Genomic DNA, 16728 nt, shown 5'->3' with positions numbered 1-16728 from the left:
TCCCCTTGAAGTATTGCTGTTGATATGTACAATGTACATTGTGTATCTCACTGTAAACATAAAAGGAATGTGCATTATACAGTATTGTTATAGCATGGTACAGCTGTACATTGTACATTGTAGGATACAAGGAGGAATTCCTTTTTTTTTACCACTTGCCAAATCAAGCAAACAGATTTTTAAATTGCTGCAGAACGCTTGCCCGAGTATGACTTGTACTGTACATGTCTCGAAAGAAGGTCTGAAAATTCGAAAATGTTTGTGAACATCACATCTACATGTAAGTCAAGAGCTTACTGAAAATGAAACACAATCATTTGAATGAACAACACACATTGATTTGCACGATTTAACAAATTGGAGTATACACGTAAAACTTGGTTCGATCAAGTGTTGGTGTTGCAATGCAGTGAGACTTCTTCACAAGTATTGGAAAGTTGCTGAAATGAAATGAAATTTGTTGCATCACTATTGAAACAGTCATTATCTTTGGGCTTCTATATGGTTGACTTTGTGGGTTTGGGGAAAAAGTGAAAAAAGGTGACTTCAAAACTTTTTGCCTGCCCAAAGCATTTTTCTTCTCGTTGTTCAAACACACCTGCCTGACTTTGATTCCACTTGGCCTGGGCAACCAGGCAAGCGCTTACACTAGTACAGTGTACCTTGTTCTTCAAATTCATGAAATTCTTCCGTGGAGATTGTATCAACATGTGATAATTCAAACCTTTTTTTAAAGTACTGCTCCCAGTGGCAAACAATGGCCATTAGACCATTACTTTGTTAACGAAGTCATGTGATCACACACCTCTTTGCATTTGCAAGGTTTATCAGCAAAACGGTGTTTGCCTGTCCTGCTCTGAACATTGTACCATTGCAGTAAACCTTTAATCAACTTAAAAGATCTTTAAATCATTTACGAGATGATATCCTCGGAGAAGGTCCATTCTGAATTAAGTTAGCCTATCTCCCATGATCTTTTAAAGTACATAAATTCTTGAAATTAAACAAAAATGAGGGCTGAATTAAACTTTAACAAAGAAATTCATGAAAAGAAAGTTTGCATGACATTTTGTATACCTGGTACTAGCTTAACATAAATTTGATTGGAACTGTCATCAGTGGAATCAAATAAATTGTGGAAATCATGGGCAGATGTAAAAACTCTGATAATGTTAGTGCAGTACTGCACAACGATGATAGTTTAATATCATGGATAATGTTAATCAGAAGTTAGAGAATTGATCATGTAATTTTATCATTCCATTGTATTCATTTTCACACGTATTCACACCATTTTGATAATGATAATGACTTCAACATCATGATAACTTCTACTATCAACAAAAGTTATTGTCATCATGTCAATAATGTACCAAGACCCATTACCAGTAGTCTCTATTATTGAGTGTCAATCACTTTTTTTCCCCCAACTGGCTGTGGGTTGATCCCTCCTCTGTCTCGTGCAGAGCATTAAATAGAACCCATTAAATATTCTGTTCCAAAGATGATTCACTTTACCTGATGCACTGTCATCACAGCAAATCAAACATTTTGTGGCAAAAACAAGAGAGAAGGTTTTGCTTCGATCACGATCGTCCCGAGCGGAGTAAACACTGGAGTCAAATAAAGGGCCTGGACTAAAAGACTACACCCTCACACCTTTACAAGCCCACTGGACTGTGCCCAGTGTACTGTGAGTCACAGGTATTTGTGTTGTGCCCCTATCTATTGTTACCAAGAATTCCTGTCTATTGTTGTGAGCTCCCTCGCTCTCATTACATACACACACACACACACAGACGTACATTGTAGGCGCACGCACACACAGAGTCTTGGGTGTTACCTCCCTTTTCGGTGGGCGAAGTCCCAAACTGAAGTGTATTCGGGGTATCTCAATGCATGGATGCTCGTTCCACTCATTGAAATATACTCCAAGAGGGGGGAAAAAACCTATGTTTAATAAGGGGAGGCTCAACGTTGCTCGTCTATGATGGCACACTCTATTCGAGAGAGATAGATAGAGGCGTGTGTCTTCTTACATGAAACCCACCGTGAGGACGAACTTGTATTGTGTTATCAGCGCATTGGTTTAGGAGTGTAACCGGCATTCAGCATGTTTTTTCCCTCCCAAGAGAGTAATACCACGCAAGACCATTGACTGCTGTGTGAGCATAGGCGGCTTAAAAAACATTCTTTGCCACATAGGCATAATAATCAGGCGGAAAGCGGCTCTACTACTCCATTCGTTGGCCTACAACTACAGAGTGTTTGATGGTCGGTGGTGAGGTTAATTAGATAAACCCTGGATCCAATTAAAGTGAGTGTCTGGCTTCTGTTTTTAGTTCTTTTTCACTTTCCGTCTCGTGGTAGTTACATTAGTCTCATATCTTCCATTATACAAATACCGTATGGTGAGGGGCATTACTTGATCTTTCCATTCTGCCTGCAATGGGACATTACTATATATTTCTTTTAAGTCATTTTAATCATTTGATTTGATGTGAATGTCCTCTTCCACTTGGAATAAAAGCTGTGCGTGTTGTGAATTTGTGGGAGAAAATCCCCAGGCCCTGAAAAATTCATGGAAGTACTTTATACCAAGAATTAGGGATGGCTCATATAAGATTTATTCTCTGCCACGTACTTCTTGTAAGAACAGGATGAACAAGTTTCCTACCAATAATCTTGTGAATACAAAAACAAAGTTTCAAAAAAACTTTTGATGCTAAGGTAAGTTACAAGTTAAATAGAATTATGATACACATTGTAATTTCAGTATTTTGTCAAAGTGAGCTATTAATTTTCTACCACAGTTTAAATTTAGTAGGGTTTGAGCATATTGTGATTGGGGGGGGGGGGGGATCTACAAAAGAAAAGTCCTACATGTATATAGTATAATACATATAATGTGCATACACTTTATAATGCATAAAATTCAGTGCTGTGAAATCTGACATCGGCATGATGTAACCAAACCCATGACCACTATCTAGCATTGCACATGTACCTATTTCCCCATCTCTTCCGAATTCGAAAAATGCACTTAAGTGTGTGTAAAGTATGTAATTACTGCAAATTTTGAGTAATGGACTGAATGATTATTCAAATAGTCTTTCCATTTGTTTTGCATCTTGCTAAACCCATTGGAAGGGTATAAAATCTAATATTTTCTCACATTGGTTTCTGATATCGTAATTGTCCATTATACAAAGTTTCTTGGACTGGAACAACCTGTAAATTTGGGGGATGCTTTGATGACTTTGATGAAATTGTATGTGAGTGAGTGTGCGGGCTATTGAAGAGAAATGTACACGGGGATGTTTATGTGAGACATATTATCCTCAGCAGACCGAGAAATATTGCAGAAACCAGTTTGTAAAGTAGACAACGCAACAAAGCAGAATGAAAACATTAGTCTTGTGAGGTGATGTTGAAGTAATGAGGTTATTATTCCATTACTTCAACCCCTTTAATAGATTTTTTTTTTCTACATTTCAGAGGCATACCCCATCACTAATGGTGGGTTATGAACTATTTTGTAAGCTGCTGCCCGATATATAATATGATTAGTTGCCACATGTTTTTTTTTTTAATTATGTTATTTCACAGACTGATGATGTTACAGTACATTGTAGGTGATATCACAGGGGTATTATTCCCTAGGGAGCATATTGTACTAAAAGCTGGGATATTTATAACTTAATGAACCATGTACAGGGCTCCTACTTAATGAATGGCTGATGGCGAACGTTATTGATTTTGAAACCTCCCTGTCATCAATGTTTATATCATTTGGATATTGAACTGAATACTTTATACCGTGTACACAAAAAAGAAAACAACAAAACAGACATGGTTCTACAATGGAACGTTGGAAACATGTATAGGAAGAGTTTGATTGCAAAATGAATTAACTCCATTTTTGTCAATTTGAGATTTTTGCAATTGAGTATGCTAAAAAAAATCCCAAGAGAAAATAATTAGAAAATATGGGATGTTTTTCATCATTTACTTCAAGAATATTCCTTTGTGAAATGCAACAGGTGAGGTTTCATTGTAGAGGCTTTAATTTTACTCCATCTGATGATGGACTTGTTTAAAAATGTGCTTCAGCCATTTTGTGTTCAGACTTCATGAGTGTGGAAATAGGAATGAATTTTGAATAGTGTTGTGAATTTAATGCTTGATTGGTTGTCAGTTTCTCCTGAAGACGAACTTTGTACACCAATTTCTAATGCATACATGTGTGTGTTACAGTGTATATCAATTTTACTCTGTAGTAATGTAATGTGTTAGCATTAGCACAAACTCTGGAGAGTAATTGTTTCTTTCAAGATAATGCAAACGATATTTTGTGTGTGTATTTTTTTTTCCTTCATGGGGGTGGGGGTAGGGGAAATTTCTTTTTCTGTACAGAATACTGAGATATATATATGTGTTGTACTTAAACAAACCTAATGAGTTTGATTTTTGTAATATCATTTTTCATCAATGTGAAGGAATGTTTGCTGTGACAAACTAATGGAACCACACATTTGTTGATATTTTCAATCGATCAGAGTTATAAAATCTGGTTGACTCTACCAAGATTGTCACTTGCTTTCAATTTTATAAATGAACATTCTTCTTAAATCAATTGAACTCTCTTTCTATTTCTAGAAATATTTGAAGAGCTTGATTTCAAAACAAGATAACTCCATTCTTGTTTCCTTTGAGATATTTGGCGATTAAAGCTGCTAAAAAACAAGGAAAATTATGAGAAAATATATAAGTTTTTAAATCATAACTTCAAGAATATTTCCCTGTTGTGTAACAAGTGAGTTATCATGGGAAAGGTTTTATTTTGTTGATGATGGAGTTACTTCGATCAAGCTCTTCATTTGTAGATTGCCAAATATGCAGCCAAGTCAATAAACAACTTTGAGATTGGTGGTCTAAATCATTGTAGATACACTGTATGTGCTGGTGACAATTGCAGCTCCAAACTTGATTGTTATTTGTTCGAGAAAAAAATAATCAGTGATACAATGATTATGTTTTGTTTTGTGTGTTTTCTTTTTGAATTTTGCACTACAGGTCCTGTAACAACTAAAAGATACCTGGATGAGTGGCTGGAAGTGAAAGTTCTTCTGACGTCTCAATAGGCTTGCTGCCACCATGGTCATCCTAGTGAAAGTAAGTGGCATATTCCACTCTCACTCACAAGGGTACAGCTAGGATTGCATTTTACTTTTACAATTTGTACCTCCTCCAAGGAAGGAGGAGGTTTCGTGATCATCGACGTTGGTTTGTCTGTTTGCAAAATAACTCTTTAAGTTGAGCATGGATTAAAGTGACACTTGCAGGAAGAATTCAATTTTAGTAGTGATCTGGGAATTTTTAAGGATTTTTCATCTGTTGGCATATAAGGTCAATGAACTTACTGTAGTAGGGTTCAAGCTGTGCATACTGGAGGTTTACATACGTACGCGCGCTAAAGTGCATGCTCTACTCGGCAAGGGGCCGTGCTATGGCATGAACAAAATGCTTCTATTTTTGGGAAAAATTGTGTTGTGTGAGGCAGTGTTGCTGGCTGGGCAGAGGTCTGTACTCTCCAAGTGCTTTTCTACATTGTAGTTTATTATTGATAATTCATTCATAATTCTTTTCCCAGTGTAAAACCCATGTAAGTGGTTTATACACTGTTATTTTTAGAGCCCTGTTCACAACAGAATTCCAAAGTACAGCAATTAATTTGAAATACACTAAGTAACAAATCGAGGACATCCTGTTGTACAATGTACATAGCAAGATCAAAACAATGCCAATGCTTTGTTAAGTGCAAAATAAGTCTTTGATGATAATAATTCACAAATTCATCACATTTGAAATACACAATGTAGGATGATACCCTTTACACAATATAGGGATATCAAAATGACCCAATTCTACCCCAAGTGAGATATGTTCTTAAAGGACAAGTTCACCTTCATAGACATGTGGATTGAGTGAATGCAGCAATATTAGTAGAACACATCAGTGAGAGTTTGAGCAAAATCGGACAATCCGTTTAAAAGTTATGAATTTTTGAAATTTCTGCTCAGTCACGGCTGGATGAAAAGACTACTATACAGTGTAGCTTGTGATGTCACATGAGTACATGTACAACGATATAAAGAAAGAATAAAGAAAATTCAACATATTTCCATTTTTCTCGCGTAACAAAAGAATACTCGACTTCTCTCTTTCAGAAGGCAGGGGGATACGTCAGCAGCAAGTCGAAGAAATGTGCACTTTATTCAAAAAGTGAAGTTTTGTGAAATTCTCTTTTATTTTCCTTATATATTTGTACGCATGTGACATCATACACTGTAGTAGTCTTCTCTTCCAGCAGTGACTGCGCAGATACTTAAAATATGCGTAACTTTTGAACGGATTGTCCAATTTTCCTCAAACTTTCACTGATGTGTTCTACTAATATTGTTGCATTCTCTCAGTCCTTATGTATATGAAGGTGGACTTGTCCTTTAAGAATGGAGGGAGGTGGTGTTTTGGGCTTCAGTGGGGAACTGATTCCAAAGACATGCAACATATTGTGAGAATTTTTTTCCTTCTCGAGTTTTAACTTGTGGATTTATGAGACCATTGTACAATACATTGCATTTTTCGTACTACACTGTATATGAGTTGTGCATTACCAAGGGGTGTAATGAGTTCTCCCTACGATGTGTAGCGAACTCAAGAGATAGAACCATGTTTCAAAGTGTGTTTTGAAAAAAATGCTAATTATCAATATACAGGTATACAATGAACATGGTTTGAAACATGTTTCTGTGGAGTTTGAGAGTACCATTATGTTTTACGTAAAAATCACATAGTTGTGATCCAGCAATTCTGTCACTGCACAGTTTTTTCCCTGTTTTGACAAGTCTGATCTTAAAATTCCTTCAAATCCTTAAGGTCCTACATGATACACACGTGTTACATACTACTTTCTACACAAAATGTTCTTGGGCAGTGACCATTTGGATAAAGTTTGCTTTTTCACACCAAGGGTGGTATTCTGAAATCCTTCCTAGAAAGAAATTTCTTCCTAAGTCAGGATTTTTTCCTAAGTGGTATTCTGAAAATCTTCCTAAGTTTCTTCCTAAGTAGACTTAGGAAGAAACTTAGCAAGGGGGCGGGAATATGCAAATTTCTGACTTAGGAAGAAGTTGGTATTCTAGAATGCACTTAGGAAAGAATTTTAGGAAAATATTTAGGAAAGCTCCACCCATGTCCTAAGTACGTTGTTAAGAATAGCAAACTGCAAGCATCGTGATAGGCGCGCTTGTCAGTCATTGCGCGCACATACTTTAATGTGCAAAATGAGCCTGAGAAAGGGGACATGCCGCGCACTCGTGTATTTGACCCTACGTCATAGTGATATGCGACTGTCATTGGTTAGTTCCTTATGATACGGCATTTCGTATTGGCTTAAGGAAGGACGTGGGCGGGGATAAGGATGGCCTAATTTGCATTAAGAAGTGCCTAGGAAGAAATTTCAGAATACCAATTTTGTCTTTCCTAGGCACTTCCTAAGTTTCTGACTTAGGAAGAAACTTGAAATAGGAAGAAACGTAGGAAGATTTTCAGAATACCACCCCAAAACTGGAATGACCTCGGAAGAGGTAAACTGCTTGAAAAAATGCTAATACCTGGTATATCTACTTATGCTGGATCTTGTACATCTTGCTATTATTTAGTAACTGTAGGCCTATATTTTAGTAGTTCAAACTCCCAATTAGGCAGAAGTATGTATAAACCATCATTCTAAGTGTTGAGTTTGTTTGTTACATCTGAGTGCTGTACTATGCTAGATTTTCTTCTCTAGATATATACACACTTACCATGCAGGTTTCAGGCGTCACTTATCTGCAAATGCGAGTATTGTAGTCATGAAACTGGGTGTAGCATTGTTGATGACCTGTGAATGGGCGTTAAATAAGCAAAACCTATTGCCCCCAACAGTGTAAAGGTTTCTTAAGATATTTGCTCGGCTTACTGAAGATTTGCTATTCTGTGTAATGCCTCGGAGTAGTTTGTACTAAATGGTTGTAGACAAGTTTGTACATTATATGTATCACACTTTTAGTGCATCCATACTTGATAAGGGATACATAAGTGCTGTATTGATGCAAACACACAATTGTATCAACACAGAACACACACTGGTAATTGCTTTTATCTGTTTTTCACATTGATCTATTGAATTTGTATATTGAATTCAGACTTGAGAAATCAACACTTACCAACACACATGTCTGTGAGAACATGCATACACGGATTGTAGGCCTACATGTATCACATGCAGTTAGTGCATATTGAACCTCACTAACACGTGACTGACAATATACCACTGAAATGCTTGTAGGATATACATTGTATGTCCAAATTGTTTGATAACATATTTAAATGACTTTAATTGACAGGCATGTTTGAACTATCCTATTGATAATTATCTACGTTTGCATCTCAAAATGTCTTCCACTCCTTCATGTAACAGTATACAGTTAAAATACCTACATTTTTAGCTTTCTTTTTTCCTGAGATGCTTTATCAGGATATTACATGAATTCCTTTTAAAAAATGCTGTCTTTTGAGGTACAAACCAGGGCTATCTATATTCCTATTGAAATCTTCTGTCTCAAATTACATAATTACTCAAATTACAATGTGGTACACTCAAACTATTAGTATTAGCACAATGTTTCATAAAGCACTGTAAACAGGGGTTAGTCAGCCTAGTTCTATAGTACAGAAGAGTGAGCTGACACAAGATCTTGAATGCACAATATGTATAGTTCTACCCAACTGAATCAGAAAAAAAAAATGACCAACAAAACAAAACTTACTAAGTTGTGGGTGAATGGAATTGTGATTTGATTACCAAAATATTCCAAACATGCACTTATTCTGCCCCCATAGACCATTTGCCAATGTACGTTGCATATTTCTCCCATTGTGGCATACAGGGGAATATGTGTCACGCAGACCACAGTCTTTCTTATTTGTATAGGGATTCTACCATGACGTTGCACACAGGGTGCGACTCTTTTGTGGCACAGTATTTGAGATGATATGCAGTTGTTTTGTGGCTGCTCTACTATACACATTTTGATTGATGAAATTTTTATACTAATGGACCAACCTGAAATACTATCTATGAACTTGGGTATTTTATGTTTGTAGGTTCTATGTTGAGAAAAAGTGTCTTGAAAAATTGTTAGGCAGCAATATTGATTAAAAATATCTCCAGCCATAGGAGTTTGGGATTATAAATTTATATTGTAGATGCACTCAACTTGTAGTCATGTCTTCTGTACAATCTGTACCTTCAAATGCAGGTACAAGGGAAGAACAATGAAAATGTTGAGACTGTGGAAGGAATATCATGGATAGAAAATGCTAATGATACCAGGCCATGTAATGCAGGTTTTCTATTCTCCTTTAAATAATGCCTCAAGTCAAATGCTATTCGCAAAATTTCAGGACATAAAAAATATTAGATCTGATCCCGACATGCATGCCGCATGCATTGTGTACATTTCTCTGTTTACCACTACTGTACTCCACGACTGCAAATTTAACAACTCGCGAAATTGTTGGAAGTCTCAATTCACGAAAAATTGAACTCGCTATAAACATGGCACATACAGTTATAGTAGTGTGCTCTGTGTGAAATTGTATAAAATTAAAATGCTGTTTGCAATGGTCTACTTACAAGTGTAGTATCACTTTGAAAGTACATTGTAATCTTTACTTGGTTAAATTTGTGTGTTACATTGTATGTTTGCATGAAAGATTTTGCTTAACCCTTGTACATATTGTAGATCTATCAGAATTGCTTTGTACATCCTGGACTGAGCAATGTTGTGTGTAATCATACCGTCTTCTCTAGCAAGAGGCAAAACACTCTGTCCCTCGGATAGGACATACATGTAAAATGGAGGTCCCATGTGTGAGAGAGTCACATCTCATGCACGTAAAAGATCCCGCTTCATTCATTCATCGCAAGGGTGAATAGAGCAGGGTGTTTAACCCAGTGAAGTGGTCCCGCCTCACACCCAACTGGACCCCATGGAAGATCAGCTTAGCATAGTGGAATATAGGCTATCCAGCCATCTTCTCAGATGGAAAATAAACAAACAAACAAACAAACTGCCCAAAAACTCCCTGAAAGTGTGTTTGGAAACCTTAATTCTGTGCCAGAAGGGAATCGATAAACACGCAGATTTTGAAGTCCTCTGATCCCTTTGTGCAGTTGTAAATAAGTGTTGCAATTGTCCATTAGGTAATCAGTGCAACAGAGTGGTCCAAGCAGGCACAATCATATTGAACTATGCAAAGGATTCAAAGGTTCTCAGTTCCGCTACACAGTATTGTGATGCACCATTTAAAGGCATAGTTTACCATTTGTAGATGCAATAAAACCAAGTATTAGTGCTTTGAAATAGTTCTAAAATGTGAGTGAGGGATAGAAACAACCACTGTAAAAATTGAATCAGTATTATCAATGTTAAGTAATTTTTACTTATCATCAACATACAAAATGTGAACAATACATGTCGTTATAATAAAAACTTTTCCAGACTAAACCGCCGACAGTTATGGTTGAATGAGAAAAATAGTGATATCTCCTTATATTTCAAACTTTATTGCAAAAATTTTATGTGGTGGGATGTTTTGTGATACAGCTGACCTACTTGTACACATATGCATGAAAAGTGATGTCTTGAACATTTTTAAATCATTGCTCCCAAAGGTAAACAGGACCTTTAAGCAATATTAGCAGAGAATACATTTGGATCAAAGTACAAGCCAGTCATTACTGTGGTTGTCAGTCATTTGCAGGGAAGACATTGGAAGAGGAACTATTGAACAGAGAGAGGCGACAATTTAGTGATGCGAGTACTACTTGACACTTTTGGAGCATCAATTATTTTTTATTGCTCATTACCTCTTTCTGTGACATTTTGGGCCACTCATCTTTAGCTTGATAAAGGCATTAGGAACTTGTCAACAGTGACATCATGGAGGGGTCTAGGGCAATTACCCCCTGGGCAATTACCTAAGACCCTTTCCCTGACCCTAACCCTACATGTAACCCTAATCATAATCCTGAACCTATTCCTAACACTAGCCCAAACTCTAATCCTAAACCTACAGTGTGTAACATGATAGTGACACCAGGGTGGCAGTACACAACTGGAAATTTGAACATTTTGCAAGCTCTGAATGTGATGATATTGAGGAAATGGCACTCATGAGTGCATAGCACGCAATATTTGGCGACTTATTTCTTGTTGTGCTACAGATTGTTGATGTTTTGTCTCATGTTTTGTGCACAAATTTTCTTAGAAGTTTTATGTTTCTTCAAGTTTAGTGCATACTTTTCACTGAGGCTGTCACCAGTATTATTCTTGAGGATATTACTTAGCATGTCGCTGGATTTTGAGGATGTTGCACAAGAATTGAGCATGTTGCAATCAACATGCTCAATTTGCACATGGACCACCCTGGATACATTGCCAACTTGGCCCAAAGCTGCATACCACTTGCCCCACGTTTGACCACCGTGTAGCATACAAGTAGAGCAGTGAGAGGATTAAGGATTTATTATTATGACAAAATTATAAAAATTAGGGTCTTTGAATCTCAGTTAACTCTCTGGATTACCACTGGCAGCGCTTCTACATTGAGCCATCAATGACATTTATTTCTAAAGCACACATCTTGGGTCTTCAAGGGTTAGTCTGCCATTCTACCTGCAGTATTGGATAAGGGTGTGTCTGGGATTCAACTGAATAGTAATGCACCGAGCTAGCCTTACAGAGTCCATTATGGCATATTAGTTGCAGGCTGCAGGTGAAAAAGAGAGAATTCAGCATTCTATACATCTCCAGAGTGTTGAATGGTGCATGGGTCATGATAGTTAATAATGCACAGTACAGGTCCTCAGGTGTATATTTCTGTATTTGCATCTCATGGATACAGTACAATGTAGGTAGAGAAGGAAGTAATGTGTGCAGGGATGATTACAATGCAGCTGTATACACAGACGGTACCTAGCAGTAGAGGATTCATGAAGCGCATCATGAAACATTGAAGAATGGAGACTGATGCGGATTTGTTTTAAAGGGAATGCACATGAAGTTGTAAGCTACCGGTACATTGATACCTCTCAAATCCAATCTTGATTTGAATTTTAGTGTAGCTTCTAAAAATTTAATGGGATTTTAATATTAATCAGCTGTGTTTACAGGATTCATCAGTTTTTTGAAAGGGCCAGTGGTCATTTTAAGTATTTTCAGCTATGAATATTTCCAATAATTATGTATTTTGAGATACACTTGCAATGTAAAGTGGTATACAATTTGTATGTGTAGCTTTTTACTTCCTTTGGAACATTAGCAGTCTCTGATAGTATTCTATAGAAAGGATTTGGCTGCAGTGTGGCATAAGAATACACTTTCCTGGTCTATCTTTTCAGTGGGTCTGAATGCACATGTGCCACTTTTCATTTTCCGGGTCTGTTAGCTTGTATTCTGGTCTGTCCCAAATGCTGTATTTCAATCTTTTATAAATTATATTAAAGCCTACAGCAATCTATTGAGAACTAAAAATTCCTTCATTTTAAACTAAGTTAAGGTTTTTCTTTCATGTGCCATTTCTAAAGACTTGATCTCATTTACTTGTAGGCCTATATTGTTGTTGTTGTTGTTTTTTTTTTTTGGGGGGGGGGGGGGTAGGGAGCCTGAATGTAGAAATACATGTATTCCCCTAAGTTGATAGAAAATGCATGATGTATCTGTTCACAGTTTATAGTGATGACATTTATGTAGCTGGAAGAAATCCTCTTCTTGAGATAAGCTGCAAGGGTATGATGTTGTCACTGTTAGATTGTATGTCGGCCCTAACTTGTTAGTATACAGCTTGTAGGCCTACACCATGTGTACGATATAATTTAGCTAATGGTGCATTGCATTATCCAGTGATTACAAAATGTATCTAAAGAGTCATACAGCCTGGTGCACAGGGAATAATTTTCCAACTCAAATTTGATTAGCAATTTCAGACGATGAACAATATTTCACATGGTATCCTGTACATTTCTATGGAAGAAAACTGCTACACAAAAGATAGTTTGTGTAGCAGTGGTGTAAATAATGCATAGCAAATTGCGATGCGATACCAGGAAAATTATTCCCTGGTGCGATTATCACACTTTAATCTACATATGTACAGCCGTAGCTGGAACACAATTAATGATCTATTCTTACTAAGTTTGGAATAAACTACAATGTAGTACAAACTGTATGTGTATGTATCATTCATTTCCAAGCAATCAATATTTCAAGTATAAAAACTAAACCTATAAGATACTTGGTGGAGCTGTACACTGGTGTATTATGCCAGGGAGGTGAGACACCTCCCTGATTATGCCCAGTGAGTGATGGATATGCCCTTGTGTGTTCAAGAGTGTCTTTTACACTCAGAAGAATCACCTGTTGCATTTACATTATTCATTCAAGTTCCCACCAAGCATCTGTTGGATAGCAGGGAGCTTGTGATCACATGACCTTCAGACCTGTCGCCAATCTTAGGCCAGCACACGCCCATCTGCATGTTGTAGTCTCATTTTCTAGACCCATTGATTCAGAACAGGACAAATGATAACAATTATGCAATGTGTGTGCATTGCATATTGTAGTGTACTAGTACAGTTTGTATTCTTTGATTGGTGTCTACAACAGGCAGTATAAGAGGTATGCCTGCAAGCTTCTAGCTTTTATGTTTCTTTGAAACTATCGGTGGCCAGAATTGTTCCGGGTGATTGCATCGTTCTGTGGACCACAAAGGAAAATTGGTGCAGTTGAGTGATGCTGTATGGCCATGAATTTCAGTCATTGATCATTTGATCAGCATTTGTACTGGGGGAAGTGTGTGAACTTCCCCATGTGCTCAAAGTGATCATAAAAAAACTTTATATTCAATTCATTATTAGGTTTTGTGTGTTACAGCTGTATGTTTTTTTTTTTGTGTGTGTGTGAGTGTCATAAAATCGGCTGATTGCCTACAAATGCGTGAGCAGGGGGCTTTGTTAGGGTGTTAGCTGTATGCTTGTAAATGATATATTATAACTTTTTTTTTTTCAATATCACTGTTACAGAATCTTACCATCATGGCATTATGATACATGTATGTGTATGCAAACCTTTCTCCATGCAGTTTGAATTAAATTTAGTTGCATTGTACATCAATACTGCATTCATTTTCAATCGGAAGTACGTCTTCCAACTTAATTTTTTTTTTAAATCTCTCTTTTTTTCAAAATTTACCTGCATAATGTGTATTTACATGTATATGTATAGTGTTTACAAGAGCTAAACAGGAAATAAAAAACGGGATGATGCCGGAAATTGAGAGAGTCTGGCAATCCTAAGACTGTAGTATACATGCACAATGCAAGACTACTTGTATTACTTCAATGCCTTCTTGTGCATTTAACCTTGTGGACACTCACCAACGAGACACTTCCTAATCAAATACAGTACTGTGTAATTGGCCTATGCATCAAATGATTTAAGAACAAAGTGCATGAGGCTTGCCCAGTTTTACAGTCTGTCCAAAGAAAAACACTGTGACAGTCACATAGGGGCATCATTGATATTCTTCTGAGGACAGTGCTGTGTTATGTTGCACAAAGTTTTTAAAGTTGAAGTGTACAAAATGAAATAGTTCAGATGTTTTAATAAATTGTCTGAAAAAGTGAAGCATTTTTTTTCTAAACCGCATAATGTTAATTCTGTCAATAAAAGGCAACCTTTATAAAAACGGCAAAATGGATGAGATTTTATAGATAATGAATAATGAAGCTTTTTCATTATTTTGTGTTACAATCTGTATCTGTTTATCTTTTATAGGGAGACTTTGTCTGGTTGGAAGACCCCAGAAAGGATGGCCTCAAAGTCCCCATCGGAGCGGAGGTCAAGATTGCCGACTCAGGGCAACTCCAGCTCACAGATGATGAAGGAAAAGTAAGTCAAACTTTATAGAGAAATATATGAATTGTCATTTAGCATCTTTATTTTGACAAAGCAATTTTGAAGCATCATCCATAATGTATGTATGTATTGTATATTCTTGTACTGCATTTCCAATGCCCTGCCATGGAGAGAGAAGGTACAACTGTACCCCCAGGTTATTAGCAGTGTGTCATATTAACCTCCTGCCTGATCAGTTGTCATAATAGTGCACTCATGGGTTAAAAGAATAAAGAAAATTCAACATATTTTCACTTTTCTCGCATAACAAAAAAACACTTGACTTCCCTCTCTTAGAAGGCAGGGGGAATAATATTACCCTTAACATATGTCAGTAACAAGTCGAAGAACTGTGCACTTTCTTCAAAAGGTGAGGTTTTGTGAAATTCTCTTTTTATTTTCTTTATATATCGTTGTACGCATATGACATCATACACCGAAGTAGTCTTCTCATCCAGCAGTGACTGCACAGATACTTTAAAAATTCATAACTTTTGAATGGATTGTCCGATTTTCCCCAAACTTTCACTGATGTGTATAACTAATATTGTTGATTCACACAATCCACATTTATATGAAGGTGAACTTGTCCTTTAATTGCAATGAAAGTGAGACACAATACCAATGAGAATATAATGCTTTCTTTTCCTACCTAAAGTGGGGGATGCTGGTCTGTGAATTGCCATATTTTGTTTACGTAGCACTGTCGATGTAGTGACCATGATGGCCACAACACCAGTGATAACTGACTTTTCATTTCCCACCTAACCTTCTGGCTAGCACAAGTCTTCAAACTGGTCTGAATAATGCATACTTACAAGGCACTAACAATGTGAGCATTGATGTCGATCCCTCCGTCTCTTTGCTCTTCAGGAGCACTGGTTGTCGGACTCCGTGGCTCAGAAGCTTCGGACGATGCACATCAGTTCCATCAACGGAGTGGAAGACATGATCATGCTGGGAGACCTCCACGAGGCTGGTATCCTGCGCAACCTGCACATGAGATACAAACAAAACCTCATCTATGTGAGCATCAATTATTTCTTTACTTTTTATTTGGTTTGCTTTTTTTTCATCATTTTGTGTGGTCTTTTCTGTTTTTTTTATTGTTAATCCAGCCTTGCAAAGCATGTATAACACAATGTTTGCTGTTTTGTGCCAAAGTTGTGTTTATGAATATGTTCAGTGGATTTAAATGGTCTACCTAAATACTGACTGATGATTGGTAGTAATGATGATCACGTGATTAATGCAGCAAAGAAAAAAAATTGTAATATATTGCAAGCACTGACGTCAGGTCAGGTAATGTAATTTCAGAATTTGACTGGCTGCGGACGGGCTACAATGAAATGATGTGTATCTATGTGGACCATGAAATACAACAAATATTGCCTTGTTTATCAGTCATATAACACTTGCCAGTCCCTAAAGATTTATATTTTCCCCTCAAGGCAATATTTTCCTTCAGTGCTGCATGCTTCGGAAAAAAAGATCTTTCATTGAAAATATAATTCCCTATTCAACAGATGTCAAGTTTTTTATTGCACCCTGAAAGGCAACATACTGTATGATATTCTCTATCTGCCTCCCCATCCTCCATCCCAAAACCCTGAGAGACCAGTAATAACTTATTCAGTTCATTTGTTGTCGGAACTTAGATATA

General features: G+C 36.9%; 1 protein-coding gene across 1 annotated transcript in view; it reads left to right on the top strand.

The window, feature by feature from the left end:
* The first annotated feature begins 1994 nt into the window (after positions 1–1994).
* Positions 1995–16728, top strand: part of LOC139713891 (myosin-VIIa-like) — a 63834-nt gene continuing 49100 nt past the window's right edge. Inside the window, exons 1-4 of the mRNA XM_071625614.1 lie at positions 1995–2317; positions 5077–5175; positions 14946–15059; positions 15939–16091. Of these exons, the coding sequence (XP_071481715.1) occupies positions 5158–5175; positions 14946–15059; positions 15939–16091 (285 nt within the window). The 5' untranslated portion in view covers positions 1995–2317; positions 5077–5157. The remainder of the gene's footprint in view (positions 2318–5076; positions 5176–14945; positions 15060–15938; positions 16092–16728) is intronic.

Source organism: Diadema antillarum, unplaced genomic scaffold, assembly GCF_040938485.1.
Source record: "Diadema antillarum isolate AM-2024a unplaced genomic scaffold, OU_Dant_1.0 seq00002088_RagTag, whole genome shotgun sequence".
Taxonomy (NCBI): Eukaryota; Metazoa; Echinodermata; class Echinoidea; order Diadematoida; family Diadematidae; genus Diadema; species Diadema antillarum.
This window is presented reverse-complemented; position numbering and strand designations above follow the sequence as displayed.